This window comes from Columba livia, chromosome 1, assembly GCF_036013475.1.
Source record: "Columba livia isolate bColLiv1 breed racing homer chromosome 1, bColLiv1.pat.W.v2, whole genome shotgun sequence".
Classification (NCBI taxonomy): Eukaryota; Metazoa; Chordata; class Aves; order Columbiformes; family Columbidae; genus Columba; species Columba livia.
Window position 1 is genome coordinate 204,999,593 of NC_088602.1, and position 16,598 is coordinate 205,016,190.

General features: G+C 38.2%; 1 protein-coding gene and 1 long non-coding RNA gene across 5 annotated transcripts in view; one reads left to right on the forward strand and one right to left on the reverse strand.

Moving 5' to 3' along the window:
• Positions 1–16,598, reverse strand: part of LOC135578323 (uncharacterized) — a 262,971-nt gene that overhangs the window by 54,210 nt on the left and 192,163 nt on the right. The window lies entirely within an intron of this gene.
• UPF2 (UPF2 regulator of nonsense mediated mRNA decay) overlaps positions 22–16,598 on the forward strand; it is a 57,917-nt gene continuing 41,340 nt past the window's right edge. Inside the window, exons 1-7 of one of the 4 annotated variants that reach the window (XM_065050123.1) lie at positions 22–240; positions 4,095–4,474; positions 5,547–6,326; positions 10,385–10,545; positions 11,530–11,727; positions 12,036–12,185; positions 15,610–15,672. In XM_065050123.1, coding sequence (XP_064906195.1) covers positions 4,113–4,474; positions 5,547–6,326; positions 10,385–10,545; positions 11,530–11,727; positions 12,036–12,185; positions 15,610–15,672 — 1,714 coding nt within the window. In that variant the 5' untranslated portion in view covers positions 22–240; positions 4,095–4,112. Of the gene's footprint in view, positions 241–4,094; positions 4,475–5,546; positions 6,327–10,384; positions 10,546–11,529; positions 11,728–12,035; positions 12,186–15,609; positions 15,673–16,598 lie in introns of those variants that run through there. The other 3 variants (XM_065050124.1, XM_021298216.2, XM_005510293.4) reach the window with 3 other exon arrangements.

Below are 16,598 nucleotides of genomic sequence, written 5' to 3' on the forward strand. Positions count from 1 at the left end.
CGGCGCGATTAGTCGGCGCCGCCCTAACTATCGCGCTTGGGCGTCGCGAGGCGGGCGTCGCAGGCGAGCCCGGGGCGGTGCTGTCGTCAGGCAGCGGGGCGGGCGCCCCGGCAGGGAGCGCGGCGGGCGGTGTGAGGGGAGAAGAGCGAGGGGGCCTCGCGCGCCGAGAAGGGGGCGGCGGCGGAGTAGGTGTCGCTGCTGCTGTCGGGGAGGCCGGGCCGATGTCTGCACCGGGCGGAGGTAGCGGGCCCGAGGCGGGGGGAGCGGCGGGGCTACCGGCCGGTTGGGGAGGACGGTCGGGAGGGCGGTTCGGAGGGTGAGGCGGCGCCGTGGTGTGTGGGGAGGAAGGCCTGGGGGGAGCGGGTTCCTCAGGGCTGAGGCGTCCCGGGGCAGAGCGGCCTGTGAGAGTGAGGAGGAGAAGGAGGAGGAGGAAGGGCTGGGGTGAGCGTGCCCGCGGGGCACGGGGAGGCGGTGACAGGGAGAGGGGCAGGTGGCTGGTTTTTGTTTATGTTTTATTTTCCTTCTCCGGCTTGCGGTGCCAAAGGGGAAGGCAGAGCCCAAGGAGGCGGCCGGGTTGTTGTAGAACCTGCCTACATTGACAAGTGTGGGGCCGTCCCGGAGGAAGCAAAGAGGGTTGTTGGCCATATCGCCTTTTGCTCCGCGTATATTTCGCGAGTTGTCTGTAGGCCTCTTTTTGTGTGTGTGTGTTTCCCCCCCCTCCTCAGTGAAAAGACTGTTCCTGCAGCTCTGACAGCAAAACACTTTCTCAGAGAGATATTGAATCGAAAGTAAAACTGCCCGACTGGTGAGGTCCTGCCCTCCCTGCCGCTATGTGCAGGGGATTCTTTGCACTATAATTCCCTGTCTTGTTCTGTGTCTCGTCTTTCAAAACTTGCGCCTAAGTTTATTTTCTTCTCATTGACCATGGTATTTTCTTACAGTCCTTCTCTTACTTTAAGAGAAGTCTCAGTTGCATTTTAATTATTGAAACTTAATTTTCTAGTGGGTTACGAGATAAAGAAGTTTGTTGATCAGAGGTTATTCAGCAGGTCAGAAGTGGGACATCTTGCCTACATTCTTTATCTCCCTTACCTCTCTTTTAATAGAACAGCTGCATAAATGATTGTTTATGTGATCAATTTAATTTACAGTAGCCATAAAAAAAGAACTTGAAAAATCTCTATATTTGTAGTTCAGTAAGGCTGTATTTCTTTCTCCCATACTTGCCTTTGCAAGGATTGAGATTCCGATTCATGGTACTGCAGTCTTCAAGAATAGGCTATTTTATTGATTTGAGAGGATTTAAGCATGTCAGGCTGAGGTGCTGACGTTTATCCTTTTATTCTGAGTAGTGGCTATATTAATGAACCTGAATAACGTTTATGAATTTTTGGTTTCTTTGAGAATAAGTACACAGATGCTTTCTTTTAGATGTTCCCTGCATATTTCAAGACCCGTTCCTTAAATTTCTGAGCCTAGAGTACCATGAACCCAGTTTTTAAAATTCTGAGATTGGTATAAAAAAAAAAGTAGAAATTCAGTTAAAATAAAAAATTTCTTAACTGAGAATGATTTAGGATAGGTCAAATAGTCAAAAAATAAGAGAAATCACTTTATTTGGAAAAATAGCATCTGTACGTGATGGAACTGAGAAAGTGTTGAAACATCTAAATGTCACTACAGAAATGGACTGCCGAGAGTCCAAAACCATACAGAATACTTGTCTTCTGTGCCCGTTCTAATTTTCAGCTGTGAGCACCAGTTCTTCCTATCTATTGACTTATGAAGTTCATGTCATTATCTTGCCTTTTCATCAGTGCATTTACATCCACCCTAGGTATTAAATAGAAGTTCTCTTAATTTTTTCTTAATGATTTTTAATGAAAGTTTCTTTTATTGTTTCCTTACCATTCCATTAATCTGGACCAAAACGTATATCTCAAGCCTTATTGCCTATGGAAGTGAGACCCAGGCGAGCCTGCTGCCTGTTTCCATTTTTCTTTCCTTCCCACAGCGTTTGAACATTTCAGCCAGTTTCAGTCAAATTAGATGCATGTTTTGAAGGTATAAACTTTCCACAGATCTTGTGATAGCTGACAGCGGAGGAGAAGTAACAGGGTTTAAATGAACATTCTTGCTGAGGGAAGGGCTGTAACACACGCTCAGCGAATCACAGAATCATAGAATGTCCTGAGTTGGAAGGGACCCACAAGGATCATCGAGTCTAACTCCCGGACACTGACAGCAGACAGTTGTGTTTTGTCTGTGCAGTTGGCTGACACTGTGCGGAGCAGTGAATCAGTCTCTGTAGAGCTGGGAGGAAGCAGCCGTGCTGTCTCCTGCCATCAGTGCTTGGTGGATATAAACAACCTGGCTGTACAGTCCGAGGGGTTTGTGAGATAAGGAGCTATGTAGCAGGTAGTCAGGAGTACAGCAACATGTGTGTTCTGTGATACAGAACAGAAATCTATTATCAACTAGATTGTTGGGGTTTTTTGGTCACTAGTGTTCATGGGGTAAGAACAGTTATAATAATACTGCCTTGTGGTCAGAATCACAATGTGCCTGATTGTGCTCCATACTTTTTCTTTTTATCCCATCTTATTTGTTTTGTTTTTATACAAGGAAGTGTCAGATACAGCTTTAAAACAGAATTGTGAGTTCCTAAAATTAATAAGACTTTGAGAAGTGTAATGATTTTGGTAAGTGATCATGTTGTTAAAAGTCATGTTTAGCTGTTGTGTTTTTTTTTTTCCCCAATTGTAATTGAATTGCCCTGTTAACAACAGGTGGGGGACCAAGATAAAAGCTGAAGTATTGGAATTGTGACATGTCTTTCCAGCACTTCTTTAATGAAAGAACCCTCTTTTCCCAATGAGTTGTGTTTGGTTTTTTTTTTTGTGTGTTGGTGGTTGTGTTTTTTTGTTGTTGTTGTTGTTTTGTTTTTTAACATAGTTCCAATTTATGATATTTCAGAATCTAATAATTTTTTTAAATTAATGTATTTTTAATGAATGTGGGGCTTTTTGTTTAGTAGACCTCTTGATGAAAAACTTTTTAATACAATTATTGGAGAGTCTCATGCAATGTTGTAATGGACCTAATATTACTAGTATGATAATATGGTGATGTTTAAATGTGAAAAGCTTTTCTTTCATGCCCCTTTTGTTAAAAATGGTGGGAGAGATAGTTTAGCTGTCTCAAATTGATGGAATTTCCTATGTGGATTCAGAGTGAGAAAAGATTAATAAACTTATTATTGAATTTGAATTTTCATGTCCCAGATGGATCTTCTTCAGTGTATGTTAGCTTTTGGATCCTTAGCCAAATGAAACTAAAGTTTAGAGTTTATTCCTCTGGCAGGGAGGTTATGTGTACGTCATAGTCAGCACAGCGCACTCTTCCAGCTGGTTCTTGTGCTATACAGAGTGCTTGAGATGAGTGGGACATCTTGGGAGGGGTGAGGAAAGAGAGGAACAAGGTGAAGCCTCGTCACAAGGAGGACAGTCAGTGCCTGGAACAGGTTGACTGGAGAGGTTGTGTAGTCTCATTCCCTGACAGTTTTCAGAACTGGAGCCTGGAATCATCTTGTCCGACCTCATAGCTGGCCCTACTTTGAGCAGGAGGTTGAACCACTTGAGGTCCCATCTAACCTGTATTATCCTATGTTCCTAAGTAGAGGTAGTAGAAAGAGGAGTATTCTTAGGAGATCTGTAGGAAGGTCAGTGAGGTGCAGGTGCTTGCTGATGAATCAGATATTTAAGTTACGGATACTTTGCTTTCATCAGTCTTGGATTTTTTTTTTCCGATGAACTTTTGTTTATGTTACAAGATCTTGTGTTCCTCTGCATGTAGAAACTTGTACTTCACACTTCATGCTGAAGACAACTTCTCAGTATAACACTATAACAAAATGCTTGGTTTTTATCTGTTGTTAGTTCAAGAAAGCTTACCTTAAATCTGTATTTTATTCTGATGAGTCAGGCATTTGTGAGTTATCTTAATGAAGAACCAAGTTGAGTATGGGTGGGCTGTGAAAGTGACTAATATATCAACAACAAATTAAAAGTACTTATTTTCTTGTGATTCTACAGACTTGCCTGGGTAACACAATGCCAGCTGAGCGCAAAAAGCCAGCAAATATGGAAGAAAAAGAATCTTCTTTAAATAACAAAGAGAAAGAATTTAGTGAAAGGCGACCAGTGAGCACCAGGGAGAAGCCAAAAGATGATGTCAAGGTTGGCATTAAGAGAGAGAGTTTAAAGGTTCCTGAAGATAAAAAGAAAAAACTGGAAGAGGATAAAAGAAAAAAAGAAGACAAGGAGCGGAAGAAAAAAGAAGAGGATAAAGTAAAGGCAGAAGAAGAGCAAAAGAAGAAAGACGAAGAAGAAAAAAAGAAACTTGAAGAAGAGGAGAAAAAGAAACAAGAGGAGGAAGAGAAAAAGAAACAAGAGGAAGAAGCTGCTCAGTTGAAGTGAGTTGCCTTTTAATGGTACTAATTGTGCCAAATGCTGGAGTCTTGCTATCAGGATCGTGGGCATAATTATAAGAGATTAACTGTTCAAGTTACTTATAACATTACATAAAACTTATTATAAATTTTACATGCCTAGCTGAGTATGCTTTATGACTTCTACATAGTTGAGATTTCACCTTTAACCTCTTTCACTTTATGTGAGTTAATAATACAAGTTTTTGATAGTGTTCTCCACGTGATGACTATGTAATGCACAATTATACTTGAATAAAGGAGCACAAGCTTCTTTTAAGATGGAGAAGTGTTAGTGTAATGAAATTGGGAGTACAGGCTCTAACAGGTCCACAGACCATAAGGGGAGCAAATCCACTGTGAGGGATGGCTGTCATTTCTTTTGATCAACTATGGACATTTGGTACCTCGAAGACACACATAGAATGTAACCTGGCAATTTAATATGTAATATTACCAAGACAATGTTTCGTAGTATGTTATCAGAAGGTGCTACAGTGTTGAATACAGCATTTTTAAACCAAGAAAGAAGCCAAGATTCCAGACATTCTTGTATTTGAAATATGTCACTTTTTAAGACCAAGACAATGTTGTAGCCTAGTTCTAGCTGGGACAGATGTATTTAATCTATTTAAAATTTTCTCTATAATTTTGGTAGTCTGAGAAAAAAAGAGATTTCCCTTAACTGTGTAGTACATTAACCTGATGAAAATTGTATTCTTCTGTAAGAACTTCATCTCCACCTGGAGTAAATTAAATTTTATATTTTCTAAGTCTGTTTGGATTAGTATGTTCTGCATAGAAATATTTTGAGAAAATTTGTTCTGTAACAAGTAGTACTTGCCTTTTGCTGCATAAAAAATAAACAGTAATTTATGAAGCAGATGCTTCAGCTTTCTAGGATTAATTTATTAAATATTTTAAACTAGAGTACTAAGGGGAAATTGGGCTTAGAACTACTGGAAGGTTTCCAACTATGACTTTTTTTTTCCCTTTTGAACTGTTTGCCTAAAAGTAAGGTTCTGTAATGAAAATGACTAATTTTTATTTCTCTTAGAGAAAAAGAGGAAGCACATCAGCTCCATCAGGAGGCTTGGGAGCGCCATCAGGCAAGAAAAGAGCTTCGCAGCAAAAACCAGAATGCACCAGACAATCGCCCTGAGGAAAACTTCTTCAGCAGACTAGATTCCAGTCTGAAGAAGAACACGGCTTTTGTTAAGAAGCTAAAAACCATTACAGAGCAACAAAGGGACTCCTTGTCCCACGACTTTAATAGCCTGAATTTAAGCAAATACATCGCAGAAGCAGTAGCTTCTATTGTGGAAGCCAAACTGAAAATATCAGATGTGAACTGCGCTGTGCACTTGTGTTCCCTCTTTCACCAGCGTTATGCTGATTTTGCTCCTTTATTACTTCAGGCTTGGAAAAAACATTTTGAAGCAAGGAAAGAAGAGAAGACTCCCAACATTACCAAGTTGAGAACTGATTTGCGTTTCATTGCAGAATTGACAATAGTTGGAATTTTCACTGACAAGGAAGGTCTGTCTTTAATCTATGAGCAGCTTAAAAATATTATTAACGCTGATCGAGAATCCCACACTCATGTTTCTGTGGTTATCAGCTTTTGTCGGCACTGTGGAGACGACATTGCTGGTTTGGTACCAAGGAGAGTAAAAACTGTTGCAGAGAAGTTTAACTTGAGCTTTCCTCCTAGTGAGATAATTAGCCCAGAGAAACAACAGCCCTTCCAGAATTTGTTGAAGGAATACTTTACGTCTTTGACCAAACACCTGAAAAGGGACCACAGGGAGCTACAAAATATTGAAAGACAAAACAGGTGACATTTAAGTGTTGCTTTTTATTTATGAAATGCCCAAATTTCTTCCAATGTTTGTAAGCAGTGTCTGTTAGCAGTGTGTAGAAAATGTGTATTCTGCAATACATCTGAAAAAAGTTATAAATTTGCTCTGAATACTTAAAAGCAAAAACCAGACAGACTCTTTGAATATATTTAAAACAAATGGAGGTTGACCTTTATCTTTAATTCTCTTTATTAGTTTGGTGATGCTCCTTTAGCAGCTTCAGAGTAATGCTTCTTTCCCAGCTGGTACTGTCCTTTTTCAGTTGGCACAATCTGATTTCTTCCTTTCCACCCACATATATCTAACAGAGCATATGCCACAATGGCTTTGACTTGTTTACTTTTTTACTGTACTGGTATGGAGGAAAAATTAGGTTAGATTAATAAGGTGTCCCTTACACTTTAATGTGGGCAAATTTTATATATTGTTGGAGGGTATAGATAATTTGATTTAAATCCTACTAAATGTCTATATGAAATACTAATATTGAGTGGTATGAATATACACACCTCTAAGGTCTGACTAATTTAATTTTTACCAGGACCACATTGTTTAATAATTGTTTGCTTTTAAAGCATCCTGAATCGTCGTTATTCGATCCAGCCTAAACCTAACTGCTGGTCTTAAAACACGGTTGTTCCTAAATCCTTTTGGAAGCGTTCCAAGCAGATAGAAATGAACGTGTTCCTATGTGTAGGCACAGGTTTCAACTGAAGGGCTGAACATCGGTCTGGAGCCACGTGTGTGCTTGGAATACATTAAAATTTGATGTTCAAAGTTGGATCAATTGTGCTAGTGCATATCGTGCCTTGGTCAGTTAAGGGTTGTATTTCACAGGATCATAAACTGACTTCAGAGCTATCATTATTTCTACAAATACCTTATTACTTTAAAGTGTGTTATTGACTTAGTTGTTGTTTGTTTAAAGTTAACAAATATAAATTTTTATAGTTTTCACAATGATAATTGGTTCTAGGCACATGGGTTTTGGCTGGGATTTCAATGTCTGAGTGATACAAAGTCTGTACTATAGCAAATTGAGTGAAAAACATTTCCAAGTGATATGAAGAATGTTAAGAAACCATGAAGATAAAAGAACAGAAGTGATCTGGGGGAGGGAAATATAATTTAATATTTACTTGCATAGCTGGGTAAAAATGACTGAATAAAACTCTGAGCAGCCTGGTCTGACCTCATCATTGAGCCTGAGTAGGTCAGACCTGAGACCTCCCTATGCACCTTATCATCTGAACTATCCCTATGAACTTGTGTGCAAAGCTTTGTTTTGGGGAAGGCGTGCAAAGAACTGTAATTTATCACTGGGCTAAGATAATTCTATTATTTACTTCTATTTGGACTTTCAGGTGTTTAACTGCTTAATGGAAGTTGGGGAATAAGTTTTGTTAAAGAAACAAGATATCAAAAAACTTTACTGCCTAATTTTATTTGCTTAGAACATGTCTGTAACAAAGACAGATGCTTGGCATTTGTACTCTATGGAAGTGCAAGGCATGAGGTCAGAGACGTGTGCCTAGTGGGAAATCTGTGAATATTAATAGAAATCTTCCTAAATTGTGGATTTTGGGAAAGTGATTACATGGTTGGTTTTTTTTAAGCAATAATCCTGTTGGGAAGAACACTCCTTTGTGTATTTGAACCTGATCCACTTTGCTAATAGCAACAGCTCTTTTTCCCACTGTTGTTCCAGAACCAATGAAATGAACAGGCAGAGTGAGCCGTTTCCTCTTGTGTATCAACAGTGTCTTGTGTTTACATTATGATACTTTGTCTTTAATTTTTCTTTGTCAGAAGAGCGACTGTGAAATAATTCAAGCTGTACCAACTGGTTGAGTTAATTGAAAATTGATATGATAACCATAACAGTGCTTTAATATTACTGGTTGAATCATTTAGGTAAAATTAAAGCATTATTAGACAGAAGGGTTTCTGCAAGTGGATAATTAGGAAAACTACCTCGAGTTACACTTTGACAATAGAACCTGATGGTTCTTGGTTACTCAGCTAAGGGCACAGCAAAATCTGTGCAGGCTATCGTTGGAAGAAAACAACTTGATTCCAAAATACTAGTGCGAGTTTTTGAAAATGAGCATTAGACATAGAAGAAACTTGTCTAAATTAAGAATGTTTTTAAGATCTGCTGAACTTGTGGGGCTTTGTAGAATTCAGAAGAGACACAAAGTAAGATTAAGTACTGTATGCTGTACTTCTAATAGTATTCAAAACCAAATTGTGCTTTTTAAAGTTTGCTTGCTATGCCTTAGCTTGCTCAAATTTGTTAACGCTTGTCTTTTGGGAACTGAAAATGAGAACTGAAACTCTTGTACTTTTGTTAAAGCACTTTTTTGGTTTTGTTTTTTTAGTACTAGCACATAGCTTCACTGCACTGACACTGATGATATATTTTAAACTTAAAATACATGCCTAATGAATAGCTGTCTTCATGGAAAGGCTATGAATTCACACTTAACACATTTCCTGAATCCAGACTGAACTTCCATACTTTAAAAATTGTCAGTGGTTATTTTTCTTGCTCTCCGTTGTAGCAGCAGGTAATACGTGTTATATAGGTCTTTTTCTGTAAGAGGAACAAGAAATGGAACTTTTACCAGAGTTCCTGCTTCTGGCCATCTAGGAAGAAACCTGTGTCAAGTTTTGGTTGTCAATAGGCGTAAGGGATTTTGTTGCTCGCCCTGTGAAGTGTTGTGTACAAATATGACTTGTTTTACAGTTAACCTGGAACTGACAAGAGCCAAGATTGATATCCCTCCATTTACATTCCTTAAATGTTTTATAATTTTTATGTCATAAAATGTTTGGTTCTTTTAGGAAGAATGTGATTTTATACTTATTGCTTAATAAAAGCCTAATGATAATGTAGTGGTACAACATGCTTTAGGAATTATGACGTTTGCACCTTGTTTCAAATGTTATTTTCTGATGCTTTGGTATCTGTGCGGGGTGCAGTGTCAGTGGTTACAGCTAGTTCACCAGTGTTACTAGCATTATTCAGGCTACTGTAAAACAAATTAGAAGCTTTCCAGGTGAGCTCCTTTTGTCAGCTTCCCTTTAAAAGTCCATGTTTGATCTGAGTCTGTTTGTACCTTTGCTGTAGCAGGCCTCCAAAGAGCTCTGCTGGCCCAAGGTGTCCCTTTCTGGTAAAGAACCGACTGTTCCTTTTCCATATCAGACCTGTTAATGCAGACTGGATCATGCACACATGGCAAAATGGCAGAGATTACCTTGTTCTGTGTATTTGGTTCAAACTACTGAAAGTTCTTGGTATTTTTTTGTTTAAAATCCAAGATGTCCTTAATTGTAGTTTGGTAAGAAAATTGATTTGTACTGTTCTGCATGTAATCCTGAAATTGCTTTACTGTGCATTCATAAGCAGCAATTACTTTCCTTCAAATACAAGTTGCTTTTGGCAACAGATTTCAATTTTAAAAATGAGAATTTAAAATAAGTATGGATAGCTTCATAAAAGAAAACAACAAACAACAGAAAAAGCAAAGGTAATTGCTCTTAATTTGGACTAATAGCCTTGAATTAACTTGGTTTGCTGGAAAATTAGTGGCTTGGTTTTAATGTGCAACTTTGTTTGAGCCACCTGGTGATGATTGCCCATGTAATTATTTGAAGAACTCTGAAATGTATTGTTACATATGCAAAGCAACTTTTTCCAGCTTTCATGCAAGCTGAATGTTTTCATATACTACAAAAGTCTTGTCTCATAGTGTAGGACTGTTACAGGACAATCATGGCAAAAAAATAAGCCTTTCTCTTTGGACATTGAAGCTTGAGCTTCTGTGACTGTAATACCCTCAATGACATTGAAGTTGGTAGTTCAGTTTGGTTGTTTGGAAGAAAATAGTACTTTTGCTGTTGTGGTCTAAACTAAAGTTCTCACAGCTCCCCTGAAGAGGGAAGGTTAGCTTTGCCTGGAGAAATTGGTAGTAGTTCAGCAGTAGTTCAGGAAAAATGTCATCTTAACTGTAACTTTGATTTTTTGCAGGCGAATTCTTCACTCCAAAGGAGAGCTGAGTGAAGATCGACACAAGCAATATGAGGAATTTGCAATGTCGTATCAGAAGCTGTTGGCAAATTCTCAGTCTCTAGCTGATCTTTTGGATGAAAATATGCCTGACCTTCCCCAAGAGAAACCAACACCTGAGGGTAGGCAACCTGCTAAAGCGAATAGACAATGTGCTGGATGTGGTGGGAAAGCTCACCAAGCCCTCTTACTGATGTGTTCTTCCCATTGATTTATTTTATGTAGCTTTTTCCCCTTAAGGATATTAAAAAATGAATAGTACATAGAGTTTTTTTTATTAAAGTAATGAAATTTAACCTATAACCATAACTATTGTAACTGTGCAGTTATGGTAAATTAAGTAATATCTCTTTAGATTTGTTTCTGGTGTTACAGGAACAAATGGAAAATTGGAATGTTTTATATCTAATGTAATGCACTTTTTAATACTTAATCAAGTGTATATGTTAGAGTTTTAAAACCTGATATTGTTAAAAAATGAATTTGAAGTATATTTTGGGTCATGATGTTATGAGCCAGACAAGTCACGAGGTGGCTTTCTGACCTACTGAGGAGAATTCCAGCATTTAACTGGCAGAGCTATTCGATGCTGTAATGAAGCTCAAATTTGAGGTTTAGAGATGTTGTTGAAATCGCGAGTGTACCTATTGTCTGAAGTGATCTTGAGCTTAAAAAAAGCTGTATTTCTTGAATACCTCTAAATTTAAAATCATTGCTTTCACAGTTCTGTTCTTTAAAGGCAACAAGGTACATTTCGTCATGTTCAAATTACTTTTTATGCTAATGTGGTTAAAATCTGTAATAGCTTTCCTTTCTAACACCACACCATGTGCTGCTTGATTTTACTTGTTCTTTCACTCTGATACTGTCTTGTGTTTTCTATCAATGCCAAATTTACTATTTCAAGATAGCTTATTGATACATGTAAGATTGGGTTGTTGAAAGCACTTTAAAGTATATATTGCAATATTTAAGTGAAAACAGTGGTAGTAATAAAGAGGTTAACACGTTTCTAAAAGTATCTTTTTTTTAGTCTTTTAAAGTGACCCCCTTTAGATGGTGAAATATTTGTGCGAATAACTCTTATAATTTCACTGTTTTTGCAGAACATGGACCTGGTATTGATATTTTCACACCAGGAAAGCCTGGAGAATATGACCTGGAGGGGGGTATCTGGGAAGACGAAGATGCTAGAAACTTCTATGAGAATCTCATCGACTTAAAGGCTTTTGTACCAGCAATTTTGTTTAAAGACAATGAGAAATGTTCCCAGAACAAGGATTCCAACAAAGATGAATCAAGAGGTAGAATGCTTAGATGAGTATTTTTTTAACATATTTTGTCCAACAAATATGTCAATTCGATATAAGTAGTGAGTCTCTAATTAAATAATTTGTGGTGATCAGGACAGTGCATCAGTTTGGATGATTATTTTTCTTTTAAGGGAAGGAACTATGTGGGAAAGGGATCATATCTGGGTTTGGTATTTAAGGAAGGAAAAAAAACTAAATGCAATGTAATTTGATTTAATTTAATATCAATAGTAATGTGAATCTTGCTGTATTATAATCACGACTGTATGTAATAATTTAATATTTATACTTTTAAATAGATTCCAAAGATGCCAAAGATAACAAGGAAGCACCTGGGAGTGAGGATTTGGAGTTGGAGCTGGAGAACCTGGATATTAATGATGATCCACTGGAGTTAGACTGTGGAGATGAGGCAGAAGATCTTACCAAAAAGCTTCTTGATGAGCAAGGTAAAAATAATTTGGTTTAGGAATTCTTTGTTCTTTTCTGATGGTGTTTTGTTTTTTTACCTTGATGGTTTTTAGTCAGGAGATAGAGCTACTACAGGGAGAACTATTTATAAAGCTTTAGTAGCTGGAAATGGTTAGAATTGTCAAAAATCCATTTATAACGACATTCAGATACAAGTGGAAAGCATTATATGGAGGTTTAGGTAGTGAAAAATACAGATTTCTTCGTACAGCTTTTAAAACTAAATATGAATGCAGTGTCTGAAAAGTGCCTAGAAAGAAGTATGTAGACTTCAGTACATTAAATGATTTTTCTCATCAAATCCAGTTCGGGTACTAATAAAATATTTTCTGTTTTTAAGTTCTCTTGAAATCTAAGATCCAGCTCTTTCTGTTTTGTTAATCATTAAGGACTTTTCTTTTGATGTCATGGCTTTACATAGCAGAATCTAGGAGTTCTAACCTCTGTGTATAAAGGGCTACAAATGGCATCAACGAAAATCTAGCTGTGTTAGTTTTACTAGGGAAAACAGCAGCAAAATGTTTCTGAAGATTTTCTGATGAGTTACAAGTGTCTCTTTCAGTGGTACTGAATAGTTGGAAAAGCAACATCAGGTGTTAAGAGCCAATTCATAGAGTGGCAACTGACTTGCTTTCTTTGAGCTCAATTTGTAAGACACGACGGTTTTGCTGCTTTGGATTTCCAGGGACCAATGCAGATTCTTTTCTTTCATTTCTGAAGCAGAAAACTTGTTGTATGTCTAGGATATGGTAAAAAAAACCAAACCACATCTAGAATCCCCTGGCTGGAGATTCTGTGGCTTAAAAGTGAAAATCCTACCTGATGTAGTAAATCTATAATCTCATCTTGCTTGAAACTGCATTGGGCTTTAAAAGCTAAGAAGTTAAAACCAAAACTTTGGGGTTCACATCAAAACAAGGAAGTTCAGGCCGTGGCAAAGACTGTGTCGGTGTTTGAAGTGTAGGTTTGTCTAACTGAGCTGGTGCATGGGTCTGTGGGTTTGGGCATTGAGTAGCTTGTACAGCTCCTCAAAGTGCCAGTCTCCCAGCTGATAATAGAGATTTTAGGGCATGTGGGTCCTTAAATGGGGTGACTCTCTTGTGTACCTAAAGTTAGTTGGGCTGAAATTGATCTTGGGGCTGTGCTGGTCTGGGATTCCTCACAAGTTCAAAGAAATTAGCTCTGGATTCAGACTGTTTCAGACTCCTTTTGAAAGAAAAACTGTCAGGATAAATCTATGTAGTATTTCCTTAGGTTTTTCCTTTCTTTACCCAGACAGGTTGGAAAGAGCCATACCCTTTTGGGAATAAATTTTCATTTCCATTTATATTCTTCTTTGAGTAGTCATTAGCTCGTTAAGTTGGTTGTTAGGTTTTAATTGTGGGACATTCCCCTTTAGTGAGTTATCCTCCAGTCAGATATATCAAACAAAACAGTGAAGAGCTTGGTTCCAGCTCTCTATAAGGGAAGTACATGTAGATATTCACTTGGCAAAAAAAGGAGAAAAGAGCATTTAATTTTGGATTGGTCATAGCCTGCTAGATAGACCAAAACCCACTTTGTAATTAGACATCTAAAGGAATGTGGATATTTCCTTCCTGTCTGTTTTTTTGAAGGGATTCTTGACTTGATAGGAGGATGGAGTTTATTCCAGATAAAAAGACAAGGCTTAGTAAGATGAGTGACATCCTGGGGTTGTGAGGGGGGAATTACCGGAGATGCAGTCTCTAGTTCTAGCTCAGTGGGAAGCAATGCCAGTTGGAGTGTGTACAGTGTCACAGAACGGACTGATGATCATGCTTCTGGTAGTAAAAGGAAGACAATGCCTGTTTTGTCATAATATAAAGAATATAATATATATTACATAAGTACAATATATATAAATACAATATAATATAAATTATTAACCATCAATACTGTTCTGTTTTTAAACTAGCTATTCCTTGAGCATTAAGTGTACTCCCATCTGAGTGGTGGGAGTATGTTTGAAGTATGTCAGAATGGGGTTTATTTTTTATCATTAAACAGCCAGCCCTTGGAAAAAGCCTTTTACTTTCTGCCGTGTGAAGGTAATGTCATTTGGCTCACAGTGTAGGCTTTTTCTTAGAGACCTGTTGCTTCATGATTGTCTTTGCTTATTAGTTTAGCTTTTGTGAAATGTGTGGAAACTTAGTGTCATTGCAAATTCTATACCTTTGTCAATTTTATTTGATGTTGACAAATAGCTTCATAAATTAATGAAGACAATTAAAACAGATATGATTGCCAAATATTTGTTTTGCTGGAAAACTAGGCTATAAATTAGCAGTGCATGTTACTTCACTTGAAACACATAGAGAAACGCAATGGTGTTTGTTTTTTTTGAGCGGGAGGTGTGTGTGTAATTCTGAATACCTCTAGTTGGTAGCACCAGATACACAGAATTAACAAAAAATCTGGATTTAGATATTGTTTCGAGTTCTTTCATGTGATTCCATCTAGTGAATTGGCAGGGTTAGTTTGTGGGTTGTTTTTTTCAGCCTTTATCTTAAGTAAAATTCACTTAAGTTCTGAATTAGGAAAATTAGGTGTCTTTTGGCTGCAAAATACAGCTTTAACTTTTTACATATGTACTGAATTTTTGTGTGTCAATACTTCAGGTGAGTTAGCAGCAATATTTTGTTCAAAGCCAGCAAAGAATAAAACCACTGTATTATGACACTATTATTAATACAAACATAAACCAGAGTCTTCGGAGGTCGAGATGGGCCTTTAGTATAAAAAGAGAGGATGCATGAGGTGCAGCAGGGTCTCAGATCATAGAATCAAATAATTTGGACTGGAAGGGACCTTTTAAGCTCATCTGGTCCCACAGCCCTGCAATGAGCATGGACATCTTCAACTACGTGTTCAGAGCCCCATCCAGCTTGATGAAAGATCCAAGATGAAAAAATGTAGCTTTAGTTATTGTGATAATCTGGGGTGGTAGATTTCATTGACAGAGGGAATAAGTAAATTATAGAGGGAAAAGTAGGATAAATAGGGTAGACATTCCAGTCAGGCAATGGGTGCTGTGTAGTTCTTGTTATTTCTGCATCTCCTCCTGGTGGTTAGGCTGTCACTTCTCTTCAGTCTTTTCACCCCTGCCCAAATACGAGGGAGACAAGGCAGTTTTCCAAAGTGTGTGTTTTTAAAGCAGGTCTGCACTGGTACAGTGTCCTTCACAGCATTCCTGTGCCTGTTTCTGTACTTTTTTCTTAAACTTTGGAGTCTATAATCAGCTAAGTTTAAGATATTGACATGTAAAAGAAAAGTTGATTTAGTTGAAGAGGTTTGTTTAGCAGGAAATCAGATAATTAATTTTGTTTCTCTATTGTTTTAACTTTGAGTGAATCTTAATTTTCTTATTTTCGATATGCTCAGGGAAAAGAGAGGGAGCAGATAGCACCGGAGCTGAAAATAGTGACGGAAAACATGCTGAAAGAAGTGAGTTTTGAGGTTGTTTTTAAAAGAGAAGGTAAAATGTTAAAAATGAAGCTGTGTGAATGGAGACAAAGATGTTAAGTAAGGAGTGACCAGCACGGAATCCATCAAGGGTACCTGGAGCAGGAGAACCCTGATGTTAATACATAGTGCCAATTTTTGTGAGGTTGGTCAGCAGCAGAGATCACATAATCACAGAATGTCAGGGGTTGGAAGGGACCTCGAAAGCTCATCCAATCCAATCCCCCTGCCGGAGCAGGAACACCCAGATGAGGTTACACAGGAAGGTATCCAGGCGGGTTTGAATGTCTGCAGAGAAGGAGACTCCACAACCCCCCTGGGCAGCCTGTTCCAGGCTCTGTCATCCTCACCATGAAGAAGTTTCTTCTCAGATTTAAGTGGAACCTTTTGTGTTCCAGTTTGCACCCATTACCCCTTGTCCTATCATTGGTTGTCACTGAGAAGAGCCTGGCTCCATCCTTGTGACTCTCACCCTTTCTATATTTATAAACATTAATAAAGTCACCCCTCAGTCTCCTACAGACTAAAGAGCCCCAGCTCCCTCAGCCTTTCCTCACACGGGAGATGCTCCACTCCCTTCAGCATCTTTGTTGCCCTGCACTGGACTCTCTCCAGCAGTTCCCTGTCCTTCTGGAACTGAGGGGCTCAGAACTGGATACAGTATTCCAGATGTGGTCTCACCAGGGCAGAGTAGAGGGGAAGGAGAAGATGAGTATTAAGTCAACCATGTTAATTTTGCTACACTGTTTAGAGAGCTAACAAAATTCCTATCAGAAGAGCAGGAATTTTAAAAAGATCTAAAAATTTTCATTAAAAAATATTTTTCTGGACTTGAATGATATGTGAGACTATATTCTGAACACTTTCCTCAGTGAGGCTTTGATTCAATAAGATATTTAACATTATGC